Source organism: Doryrhamphus excisus, linkage group LG21, assembly GCF_037039965.1.
Source record: "Doryrhamphus excisus strain RoL-2023G ecotype Guam linkage group LG21, RoL_Dexc_Guam_v1.1, whole genome shotgun sequence".
Classification (NCBI taxonomy): domain Eukaryota; kingdom Metazoa; phylum Chordata; class Actinopteri; order Syngnathiformes; family Syngnathidae; genus Doryrhamphus; species Doryrhamphus excisus.
The window spans coordinates 12197502-12209992 of NC_136377.1; the positions used below are offsets into that span (position 1 = coordinate 12197502).

The window sequence follows — 12491 nt, forward strand, 5'->3', positions numbered from 1 at the left end:
TTTAAGATGTGTAGCAAAGCTTTTAAAGAAAACATTCACAAAGCTGTCCTCCATGAAATTGTGGGTGTATTTAGTTCATGAAAACCCGGAACTTCAAAACCAAATGTTCTCTGTAACTTTATTGCTCCTGACACCTAAAAACTACGCAATTTCCCCCCCCCCCCCAAAAAAAAGCCCACGGTTGTTTAGGAGTAACAATTGCACCACAGAGCTTACAGTTCAAGCGTGGTAATAATTAACCCAGTAGTTATATCAGACTGCTTACAGGAAGTAGCGGTGAATCAGCCGTCGTGACTTCACACTGACATGCAAATGTGTCCCAACATTTTTGCAGCAATCTATGACATCTGCTCATGACTCCACACATTGCTCGCTCCTGATGTTTGACCATGTGCTGACTTGCTCTCTGAAATTCCTGGCAGGGAGTGTCTCCTAGTAAACTATGAACATAGCTCATAGACGGACGTAAGGTTCCAAACTCCTAACAAAAGACGTGTTGTGACCCGTTCCTCTCACATGAGAGTGAAATGGATGCCAGTGGAGACGAGTGTGTTGATTTAAAAGAAAATAAACATGGAGGCGAGAGATGAGCTCTCCCATAAGTCCACCTCCTTGATGCCCCCTATCATCCCTCCTCCATACTAATCTGCTGCTGTTCCACACTGGTGGGGTGGAAAAGATATTTGCAGAATTCTTTTCTGTGACCACACGAAGCTCCCCTGTCACATGGCCTCTTTTTCCTTCTCTTCCTTCTCCTAAATAAGGAATTTGAGTGAAGAAAAGGAGAAAAAGCAAAGAGGCGGGTCATAGAGTGAAATAAGAGGACATGGAGGCGTATCTCTTCCTCCAAACGCCTCTTTTCTCTCCAATGTGGTGAAGTCATATATCTCAAACCAGGGTGTTTGCTCTATTTACCTTGGCAACCTGCGGAGTGCAGAGTGTAGAGTGCAGAAAGGATTAGATAAGCAAAGACTGGTGTACCTGCACTCACCTGAACGCTACAAGATAAAGTAAGTCAACGCTACTTTATTTGCTATTTCTGTTTCCATACTTTGTACAGAATGAAGAAGAAAGCTAGCACAAATGTAGTCATTGCTCGGAGCGAACAAGTGCCTAGATAAGCTAAAGGCTTATAGGACATTGGATTTACAGTCTCTGGGTTTCATTCCATGTTTCCATGTACTGCAGTTTCATGCAAAAAAACACAACAGGGACATTGCAAAACATGCAGAAAGACTAATACATTACATTGTTTTTTGTATACACTACTTTTTGTATGATTCTGTTTTTTTGCCCAAATTTTTCCAATGTCCTTTTATAGTGTCTTGGCTATTACGCAAATGTTACCCTTTGGTTCGTTGGATCTTGTGGTATTAATAAAGATTTGTACCAGGGCCTTAAACAACCAGAATTTTTCATCAGTATTGTCAAAATTATAATATTTCCATACACTCTGACTGGGATTCTAACCCAGCCATCTGTTATCCAACTCACAACACGACACTTCCACCGGTGATGCGCAGTGCTTGTATCGTTGGTGGTCAGCCAAATGTAACGAGTGTGAATAGAAGGGCTTGGTGACTTCAAACAACTTCAACTTCTCCATTACGACATCGCCCGAAGCAGTTCAGAGTCAATATTCATCTAAAAACTTGATAAAAAACAAACTTTTAAATACAAATTTCCCCACTGAGGGACGAATAAAGGCATACTATCTTAAGGCATATCTTATAAAAATACATCCACTCAAGAGAGATGTTTAATTTCCATTGTAGGCATAACTCGGCTTGTTAAACAGGTTTACACGAATCAACCAATCAGAAGACAGAAAAATGCTGACTCCACTGTGGATAAGGTGTGAAATCCAAAATCTAAAAAATAGCCCCGTTGTTAATAGTGTTTAAGTGACAGGGGTCAGCACTCCTGATTCTGAAGGCCTTGAGCAAAGGCACACTACTGAATGAAGATAATAAATTAATACCATTTCATAGACACTAAAATTTAAGTTGTAAATGTAGGCCTTGCTGGGCCAGAATATATAAAAACATTATAAGCTATTAGTCTTAACTTACATGATGAAGGTGTAATGCAATTGACATTACAGTAAAGTCTCGTTATATCGATATCGGTTATATCGAAGTACTGCTTATTACGATACTATTTTCATTTCCCGGCAAATTTCTAGTCTTTTATGATATAATTAGTTCCGTTAGTACGATACCCGGTTATTATGATAATCCGGTTACTACGATGCCCTTTTCATCTCCCGCCAGCCAATTTGGTCTGCTTATATCGATACAAAATCTTTGCTTAAGGATTTCAATACCAAAAAAGAACACGGCGAACGGCTGCTTCCAGTCAACTTTATTTTTCACACTTCCACCACCAGAGCGCAGCACACACACCGATTCCCGCACTTCCTGGTTCACATTGTTCTATACATTGTTCTATACTATAGAATCTATACTATAGAACAATGTCGAGTGCATTATTGCCCACTTTTAATGCAGTTCGGCGCAGGATCGGATATATCGACAGTCCGGTTATAGCGATATTTTTTCCGACTCCCGACAATATCGATATAACGAGACTTTACTGTATTTACAGGAATTCAACCTATTATCGGAACATATTATAACTAGAAAGCTGTTGGGCACATTCATTTGGCAAACTCAAAATGACAATTGATAAATCACAGCATATGATCATGTTTTCACATGGTGTCATGTGTTTACCAAACATCATCCGTTACTATTCATCCAAAGAGGACCTTGTGACCTCCAATCAGCTGTTGACTTGCACACAGGGGTCACAGAGTACAGACTTTCTGCCGTCATTTAATTCAGAGATAAGTCTGCAGTACTTTGGACATGTCAGGACAACGCAGATGTTGAGACCGTAAAAAGATACAACAGCTAAAGCAGATGCTGCGGATATTACGAGTTGGTTTGAGGGACAAGCGTATACCGTCACATACCTGTATAACCGCTACAAACCATCATTTGTCAGACCGCCAGCTCACATTGCACAACGTGTGTTTTGTAAGGTCACAAATAGGTGTGTCTTTCTGGCTTCTCGGAACAAAGCTGCCTCACAAACACAAATGCAGCCATAAAATACACTCACTCAAGCCCTTTCCTAATGTATACATACCGTAGATTTGGATGCAGGAAATGGAAGTGTGGGAAAATGTTTCAACCAAGGCTAAACATTTCCATATGACATGTACGTCAGTAAAAAAGAAAAAAGTACCCCAGAATGAGTGATTTGGATGTTTTATAAGCAATTACCTCTTTGTATTTTCCTTACTTGCCATGCTGACGTGATGTAGGTTCTTTAGCTTAAGGGCAGTGAATGGCAGTGTTGTTTGGTGTTTTGTTTAGAGTCTTGTATACACATAATGGTCTTTGTCCGTGAGGGAGGAAGGAAGTGACAGCTGAATGAGCAAACAGGATGCAGGAAGGAGGACTATTCCGTTGAAGCCAACAGGAAGTTCATGCTGCATTCATTGGGGAAATAAGACAGCTGTGATTCAGCTGTAGCGCATCACGACTTGGAGTTTTTTTGTTTGTCTTTTTATTAAGACTACTAATTAAGACTTCACATTTTTTTTAAACTTACACAAGCATACAGAAAGGTTTCAGTAAGCAGACGTGCCAATCTTGAATACATTTTATAAATACTATCCCCCTTGTGAAAATTGATGGAGGGGATATTTAATAAAAACTTACATATAAAGAATCTTTCAAATGTAAACATTATAGATAAAAACTTGTTTCTAGCTGTGATTAATCCTGATTAATCTCACGTGTGGTAGTGCACTCGTGATTAATTACAATTAATCACAGCTAGAAACAAGTTTTTATTGATAAGGTTCATGTGTGATTAATCATGAGTTAACCTACCACACATGAGATGAATCAAAAACCTTTAAAAGGTTGATCAAAAACCTTTAAAAGGTTTCAAATGTAAACATTATAAATAAAAACTTGTTTCGAGCTAAGATTAATCATGATTAATCTCACGTGTGGTGGTGCACTCGTGATTAATTACAATTAATCACAGCTAGAAACAAGTTTTTATTGATAAGGTTCATGTGTGATTAATCATGAGTTAACCTACCACACATGACATTAATCAAAAACATTTAAAAGGTTGATCAAAAACCTTTAAAAGGTTTCAAATGTAAACATTATAGATAAAAACTTGTTTCTAGCTGTGATTAATCATGATTAATCTCATGTGCGGTAGTGCACTCGTGATTAATTACAATTAATCACAGCTAGAAACAAGTTTTTATTGATAAGGTTCATGTGTGATTAATCATGAGTTAACCTACCACACATGACATTAATCAAAAACATTTAAAAGGTTGATCAAAAACCTTTAAAAGGTTTCAAATGTAAACATTATAGATAAAAACTTGTTTCTAGCTGTGATTAATCATGATTAATCTCATGTGCGGTAGTGCACTCGTGATTAATTACAATTAATCCCAGCTAGAAACAAGTTTGTATTGATAAGGTTCATGTGTGATTAATCATGAGTTAACCTACCACACATGAGATTAATCAAAAACCTTTAAAAGGTTGATCAAAAACCTTTAAAAGGTTTCAAATGTAAACATTATAGATAAAAACTTTCTAGCTGTGATTAATCATGATTAATCTCACGTGCTGTAGCTCACTCACGATTAATCACAATTAATCACAGCTAGAAACAAGTTTTTATCTATAATGTTTACATTTGAAAGATTCCTTTAAAGGTTTTTATGACACCTATCAACATGACACTGGGCAATATGTGTGCTTGAAGCCATGTTTTGTTTATTAAACATACTGATTTTTTTAAACAGCTCAACACAAAATGGACTTCAATGTCTAAAAAAATCAAACACGATGTACAACAAGTAGACATTGGTAAGAAACTCACTCCAATATTATTCTCTTCAAGTAAATAATCTCCCAAAATGACATTATAGCATCAAAAAGTGCTGAAGAAAAGTCAGTAGTTTACAGACGTCGGACTGCAGCCATATACTGCAGTGCAGTCAGGCTTATGTCACTTTGACAATGTGGGTTTTTCAACACGCAAAATGGATTCTGTCATCATTTACAAACACAGCAGTGCAAGAACAAACGCTAATAAATAATAATAATACCACTAATAAATTCCTTCATCAGCCTTTTCTGCCATCCCATCGAGGACTGTGTGTGTACTCGCTCACTTCCTCCTTCCTCACATTGACACAAGTCCCAAAATAGCTGTTGTTGGCTATGCCTGCCGGTAACTAGCATCTCGTAATCCAATTTTAAGCTCACTATACAAAGCAAAAAAATAAACTGATAGAAGGCTCGCATCGAAAAAAAAACACTCATTAGTACTACTATATCAACTACTATACTACTATATACTACTATATAAATGACTAAAAATAGCGCTTCTACTAGCCAACTTGAACAAAGCCTTGTGTTGTTACATTTCAGCTTTATTCTTGTTATATTATGTTTTTTTATTTAATATTTCATTTTTTTTTGCTGGTTTTTGTTGACTTTTTTCTACAATGTGCTGCAGGGAAAAAAAAGACGAGCCACAAGCTGCAAATGTGCTCATAGGACGTAGTTTGAACACCTTAAGCTTGTTAGCTTTCTTTTGCAAAGGAGCGATGGCAATTGAGAAAAGGGGAGTGTTTTTGCAGCTGGAACTCATTGATGATTGTGTCTAGATCTGAAATTGGAGGAGAAGAGTGTTTGCGGAGGTTGCCTCTGAACGTGTTATATACAGATAGGATATAATGTACGGCATCTCTGCAGAAGACGGCTGGATGAACAAGGACACCAGTTCAGATCAGGGGACGTCGTTGATTGTTGACAACCTTTGAGGCTATTTTTAGATTAATCAACAGAGGCATCGTGATGCGTGACCAAGTCGGCTGTGAATGTGTTTTTATGTGTACAGACATCCACCATCGATTGTGAGGATAGAGAATTTTTTAACATCAAAGTTGGGTAATATAAAAGGAGAATTGCCTCTGCTGCTAAAGTCTCGTTATATCGATATCTGTTAAAACGAATTACTACTTATTACGATACTATTTTCATTTCCCGGCAAATTTCTAGTCTTTTATGATATAATTAGTTCCGTTAGTACGATACCCGGTTATTATGATAATCCAGTTACTACGATGACCTTTTCATCTCCCGCCAGCCAATTTGGTCTGCTTATATCGATACAAAAGCAGCTTAAATCAATCTTTGCTTAAGGATTTCAATACCAAAAAAGAACACGGCGAACGGCTGCTTCCAGTCAACTTTATTTTTCACACTTCCACCACCAGAGTGCAGCACACACAGCGGAAAACACCCGTCCCTCGCGCCTACCCCTCTGGGTGGCAACACCTTCCCTATCGATAGTTCCGGGGTGAATTATGTTCCGGGGTGAATTATGTCCCGGTAACCGGTAATCACTACAGCGTAAGTTTATTTTTATTTACTGTAGTACAAAATGTATTGTAGTACAAAAGCATGCTAGATACGCAATCCATGAACTCAAGGAGAAAATCACTTTTAATGCAGTTCGGCGCAGGATCGGATATATGGATAGTCCGGTTATATCGATATTTTTTCCGACTCCCGAGAATATCGATATAATGAGACTTTACTGTACTGAAAAAAATGTTGCACATTTTTCTGGATTTTTGTGGAATATTTTTTGTGTAAGTGTAAACACAGTGGACAGGCTGATATCATCACCAGTTGAATAGGGCTGCCATAGACTATACAAATACAGTATGTTTTTTTTCTGTAAACAACACATTTTCATTCACTATAAGTTGCTAGTAATTTATCAATACAGCGGTGCCTTGGTTAACATCATTAATCCTTTCCAGAAGGTCCAACACAAACCAAAACGGACTCTGACCAAAGCAAACACTCCCATAGAAAATAATGAAAATCCAATTAATCCGTTCCAGGCACCCAAAAATGTTAACACAAAACATATTATATAGACAATAATTTGTTTTAATTAGTTTTATGTGCAGAAAATGATGCAAAAATAATTACAAATGACAAATGAATGTACAACTGAACCCCTGTCCGGGTACTGTCCATCACCTTTCTCTTTTGTGTGGTTTGTGTGTCTCTACAACTCTGATGCAAACATCCTAAAACGGCGCCAACGGTCCAACAATGCTCGTGTATAACTTTCCCTTTTCATATTCATTTGAAATGCAGCTGAAAAATAAGAAAAGAGAATATTTGAAGGTTTTACTGACTTGTAAACAGGATGAAATAAAATCTCTCAAATTCCCATCAAAAGGATGCTCTTTGTTTCAAAGACACAAAAGACTTCAAAGACAAGGCACACACCACAAAGACATGGAAGACTTCAACGTCAACACCTACATTAAAGTTAGCGGTTATCTAACCTGATATAAAACGCTTTCCAAAACCAAGTGCTTGCTTACTCCAGCCAGGCTTCCACAGAGTTACAAATGGAAGCAAGTAAAAAAAAACTATTTAACAAGAAGAAATAGCCAGGAAATCCTCCTACTGTTTTTTTCTCTCCCCACAGAATCAACATGGCAAACAGAGGCCAGGCCTACGGTCTCACCCGTGAGGTGCAGAACAAGATTGATAAGAAATACGACCCGGACTTGGAGGAAAAGCTGGTGGAGTGGATCATTGCTCAATGTGGACCCAAAGTGGGCAGGCCTGAGCCAGGCAGAATTGGCTTCCAGGAATGGCTAAAGAACGGATCTGTGAGTTGAATGCGGCATAATCCTCACTGCTTACTTTTATTGTTTTGGAATTGTTCATTCTGTGTCTCTTCAGGTGCTGTGTGAGCTCATCAACAGCTTGCATAGCGGCACCAAGCCGATTAAGAACATAAAGAGCTCCGGAATGGCCTTCACACAAATGGAGCAAATCTCCATATTCCTAAAAGCTGCAGAAAACTACGGAGTCACTAAAACGGACACTTTCCAAACAGTTGATCTCTTTGACAGTAAGACGAGCGTCAATGTGTCTGTGGGTGTGTGATTGTGACATGCTGTATTGAATGGACTTTTCATCTCCAGACAAGGACCTGGCAGCTGTCCAGAGGACCTTGGCGGCTCTAGGTAGCTTAGCTGTCACAAAGAACGATGGAAATTACAAAGGAGACCCCAGCTGGTTCCATAAGTAAGTGTTTTTCTCTTGTTTTTTTTTGCTCTAGTACAGGGGTGGGCAAACTACGGCCCGGGGGCCACATCCGGCCCGCCAAGTGTTTGAATACGGCCCGCCCAACCTTTCCAAAGTATTTCATTTAAACTCAACATACAACCTGGCATCATGGCCTGAGCCAACATTTTGATGGTTTTATCAATTTCGTTTTTTGACATGGTCTGTTGTTTACAAAGTGCTCCTGAAAAAAGGCACACAAGCACATAATAATAATAATAATAATAATAATTATTATTATTATTAGATTATTATAATTATTATTAGAACTATTATTAGAACATGCAAACTCCAAACAGAGATGGCCAAGGGTGGATACTATTATTAATTTGTTATAAAATTCATCATTTATTAATTATAAACTATTTATTATTTAATATAGTTAATGTAATTAATATTAATTAATTATCTTATATTAATTAATGTACACCGAAATAAAAATGAATGCAACAAAATGTCGAGCATAAAAGCAGATTCAAGAGTCAAATTGCATATTGAGTACTATAAATGTGTACATGTTGGTAGGTCTGCATTGAAATGAAAGCCTCTTGCGCAACTACCACTGACAGTTCCTCGAGCTCCCCCCAAGGGGGCCCGCCCCACTATTTCGCAAGCATTGCACTACATTTACATAAAGTCAATGTTCTGGTAATTGTAAATCTAGATATTCGGATCAAAACAGCGAAGCACAGACAAAACGTCTCGACGTACGGAGAACGTCATGAATTTTTGCTTTTTCCTGTACACAAAAACAATACCAGCAAGGCGTATAATGAACAACCCGGAACGGTTGTAGACTATTGACGGACCGCATATAAAGGACAACATTTTTCTGTCTTTCATGACATTAATGAGATGGTTAGTTTCCTCCTTGCTCCAAAAATGTGCAGTTTTGCGTGCCGCCATGTTTTCAAATTCAATACCTCCTGTCAAAGACCCACGATTCCATTCAAATAGAACATGCGCAGAACAAAATCAATATTCCTTTCGATGGGGATATCCCGATAGGCGTATACAGGACCCAATATTCAGGTTAGACCCAGGGGTAATATTCAGCTTTTTTAAAAAAACGCAATATGAACATATTCTTGTTTTTCAAAAGGATTATTGGTGTTTACATGGCTGTGCGCAACCGGGTTATTGCTAATATTCTGGTTATGGTAGGGTTATTTGACTGCATGGAAACATAGCCTTAGACCCATTTAATCGTTTAAGCCTTTGGAAAGTGGAAGGCAACTGACTTAGACACATACAATACTGTGTATGCAATAATCTGCTAAAAAAAAAAAACAGCCCAGGAACTCTTCCGTGTGGACAGGGGTCTATCTTGATTTACTAGTCCATCTTTGGGACTTGAACAATCAATCATTATTGGAAATTCAGTAATTAGTACTTTAGACTCGAGTTTTTTTTTTTAAATGCCTGGCAGTTCACAGGGCAGCTTAGGGTCCTCTGCGCATATATGTTCATGCCTGTCTGTGTTTGGTGATAAAAGATACCATACAATACATTATGTAATATCTTGCATAGGTTTTCTCAAGGTACACGGTTGGTGACCACCGGTCTAAGCAATGACACCAGGGATTGTTTGTGTACAGGAAGGCCCAAGAGAACAGGAGAGATTTTTCCGAAGAGCAGCTGAGCGAAGGCAAGAACGTCATTGGCCTGCAAATGGGCACAAACAAGCTGGCGTCTCAAGCTGGCATGACGGGCTACGGAAGACCCAGACAAATCATCAACAACAACTGAATCCCACGTGTTTTGACATTCCCAAAGATGGACAAAGCCATGATTCATCTTCAGGCCACGAGGACAAATGTGACATGTCTGTTTTACAGACCAAACTGGACCAAAACGGGGACCAAGGAGACCATGTGCACATATGACAACAACAAAACGTGTAAATATTGATCACTTAAGAGAATCACCTTACCTGCTAAAATGACATATCCTGCATGCATTCATTTTAAATTCTCTGGTATTACTACAATGTGACATTACTTCTACCTAGTGATGCATTCCAGGGCATCGTTCATCATAATACAGCTGTCAAATGTCGGATATTTGATTTTTTGAGTTGAAAATACAAAAAAAATTTACAGCAGTAGTGCAGCCTGGCTATGACGCAATGCAGTTATGCTAAATATGAAATAGATGCAGTAAGCAACCAATTACTGCATTTCTGTTGATAATGATATACTTGGGCCCTCTTTTGGTTTCATACATTTGAAAATGACTTCAAAATAAAGTTGATTTAAACTCTTACAAAGCCTCTGTGATGAATCCGTAATAGTAAAATGGAACCACTGCATGACTGAAGGGGACCACAGTAATCCCTCGTTTATCACAGTTAAAAGGCTCCCAATCTGACTGTGATGAGTGAATTTCAGTGAAGTCGGATACCTTATTTGGAAATGAAATATTTTCGGTTTTAGCATAGGAAAACGGTTTACGGCCTTCTAAATGTTTTTTTTTAACATTATTAGCGCCTTCAAGACATGAATGAACACCCCCATTACTCAATATATTAAACATAAGACTTGTGTGTTGCTTTAAATGTGTTCCCTGCGGGGGATGAGTGGCGGGCGGACAGGAAGTTAAAAGTTTTAGCTTGCAATGGGTTACTGTAGCAACAGTAGATAAGAATTTTTATTAGGAATTATTATTCCTGTTGTGAGATCATTTTCTATCGCTTATCCTCACAGGTGTTGCAGGGGTGCTGGAGCCTATCCCAGGCGGGGTACACCCTGGACTGGTCACCAGCCAATCACAGGGCACATATAGACAAACAACCATTCACACTCACATTCAAACCTATGGACAATTTGGAGTCACCAATTAACCGATCGAACTCGGGTCTCCTGGTTGTGTGGCCTGCGCGCTAACCACTCATACGCCGTGCAGCCTGAGATAATCCAAACCTGTGATAAAAATATTACATTGACATGGCAACATGTAGAAGCTGAAATCTGACTGGACAAAAAAAAAAATCACATACCCTACTGGAAGCAGTGCAGCCAAGCTACAAAATGACGATAATAGACAGATGGGGATAAATCAATGGTTCTTCTGTTGCAGGCATGTGTTTGGCCAGCTATGTGGGGCGGGTTGAGCATGACCTGTGAACCAGGAAGTGCGGGAATCGGTGTGTGTGCTGCGCTCCGGTGGTGGAAGTGTGAAAAATAAAGTTGACTGGAAGCAGCCGTTCGCCGTGTTCTTTTTTGGTATTGAAATCCTTAAGCAAAGATTGATTTAAGCTGCTTTTGTATCGATATAAGCAGACCAAATTGGCTGGCGGGAGATGAAAAGGACATCGTAGTAACCGGATTATCATAATAACCGTGTATCGTACTAACGGAGCTAATTATATCATAAAAGACTAGAAATTTGCCGGGAAATGAAAATAGTATCGTAATAAGCAGTACTTCAATATAACCGATATCGATATAACGAGACTTTACTGTCCCCTGTAACTAGAAGGTCAGGACTTGATGATTGCTTACAAAATGTAAACGTACAATCAGTTGTGTGATGCCAAAAGGCAGAAATCATGAAGTGACTGCTGAAGGTGAAAGTTCGGGGAAACTGACTCCACCTAAGATCTGCTGACTTAGCTCAAGCACCAAAACAATTAGTGTGAGGTGCAGTGCACAAATCAACAATCAATAAGTATGAACGTATTTCACTGACCCAGTATCCCAGTAGACTTTGTGCCTCTTCAAATAATGTTATATTTCTTAATGTGACTACTAGCCCCATGTTTGTTGCTCTAGTGGCTGCTATGACTTTCTCTGATTGTTTTCACGAGTGGTTTCAGGAAGCTGTGGAAATCCCTAATATATGAGAAGGGAATTTAATATTGGCAATGGTTGTGTGTCAACATCAGGGTCAGGAATGCACTTCCAATCTGACCCGGATACCTGCATGTGGATATCTGATGATACCAATTCAATTCGGGCATCGGAGCTCTGTTTGCTTTAAAATACAACCAAGCCAAAAGAACATCAGCAAATGTTGACAGGTTCACAAACAGTTAGTTAGTCTGTTAGTTTTTGTGTTATACAGCATTAAAGCACAGACGTGGCTCATGGACGGGGAATCCGGAAACACAGAGCATTGTTGTTACAGTCAAGTCTCGTTATATCGATATCGGTTATAACGAATTACTGCTTATTACGATACTATTTTCATTTCCCGGCAAATTTCTAGTCTTTTATGATATAATTAGCTCCGTTAGTACGATACCCGGTTATTATGATAATCCGGTTA

At 38.7% G+C, this 12491-nt stretch overlaps 1 protein-coding gene across 1 annotated transcript; it reads left to right on the plus strand.

The window, feature by feature from the left end:
- Positions 1–858: 858 nt before the first annotated feature.
- LOC131138231 (transgelin-like) lies at positions 859–10491 on the plus strand. The gene is made up of 5 exons (XM_058086989.2): positions 859–1010; positions 7576–7762; positions 7836–8007; positions 8081–8183; positions 9821–10491. Exons 2-5 carry the CDS (start codon positions 7583–7585, stop codon positions 9969–9971), a joined length of 606 nt encoding a protein of 201 aa, XP_057942972.2. The 5' UTR covers positions 859–1010; positions 7576–7582; the 3' UTR covers positions 9972–10491.
- Positions 10492–12491: the final 2000 nt, after the last annotated feature.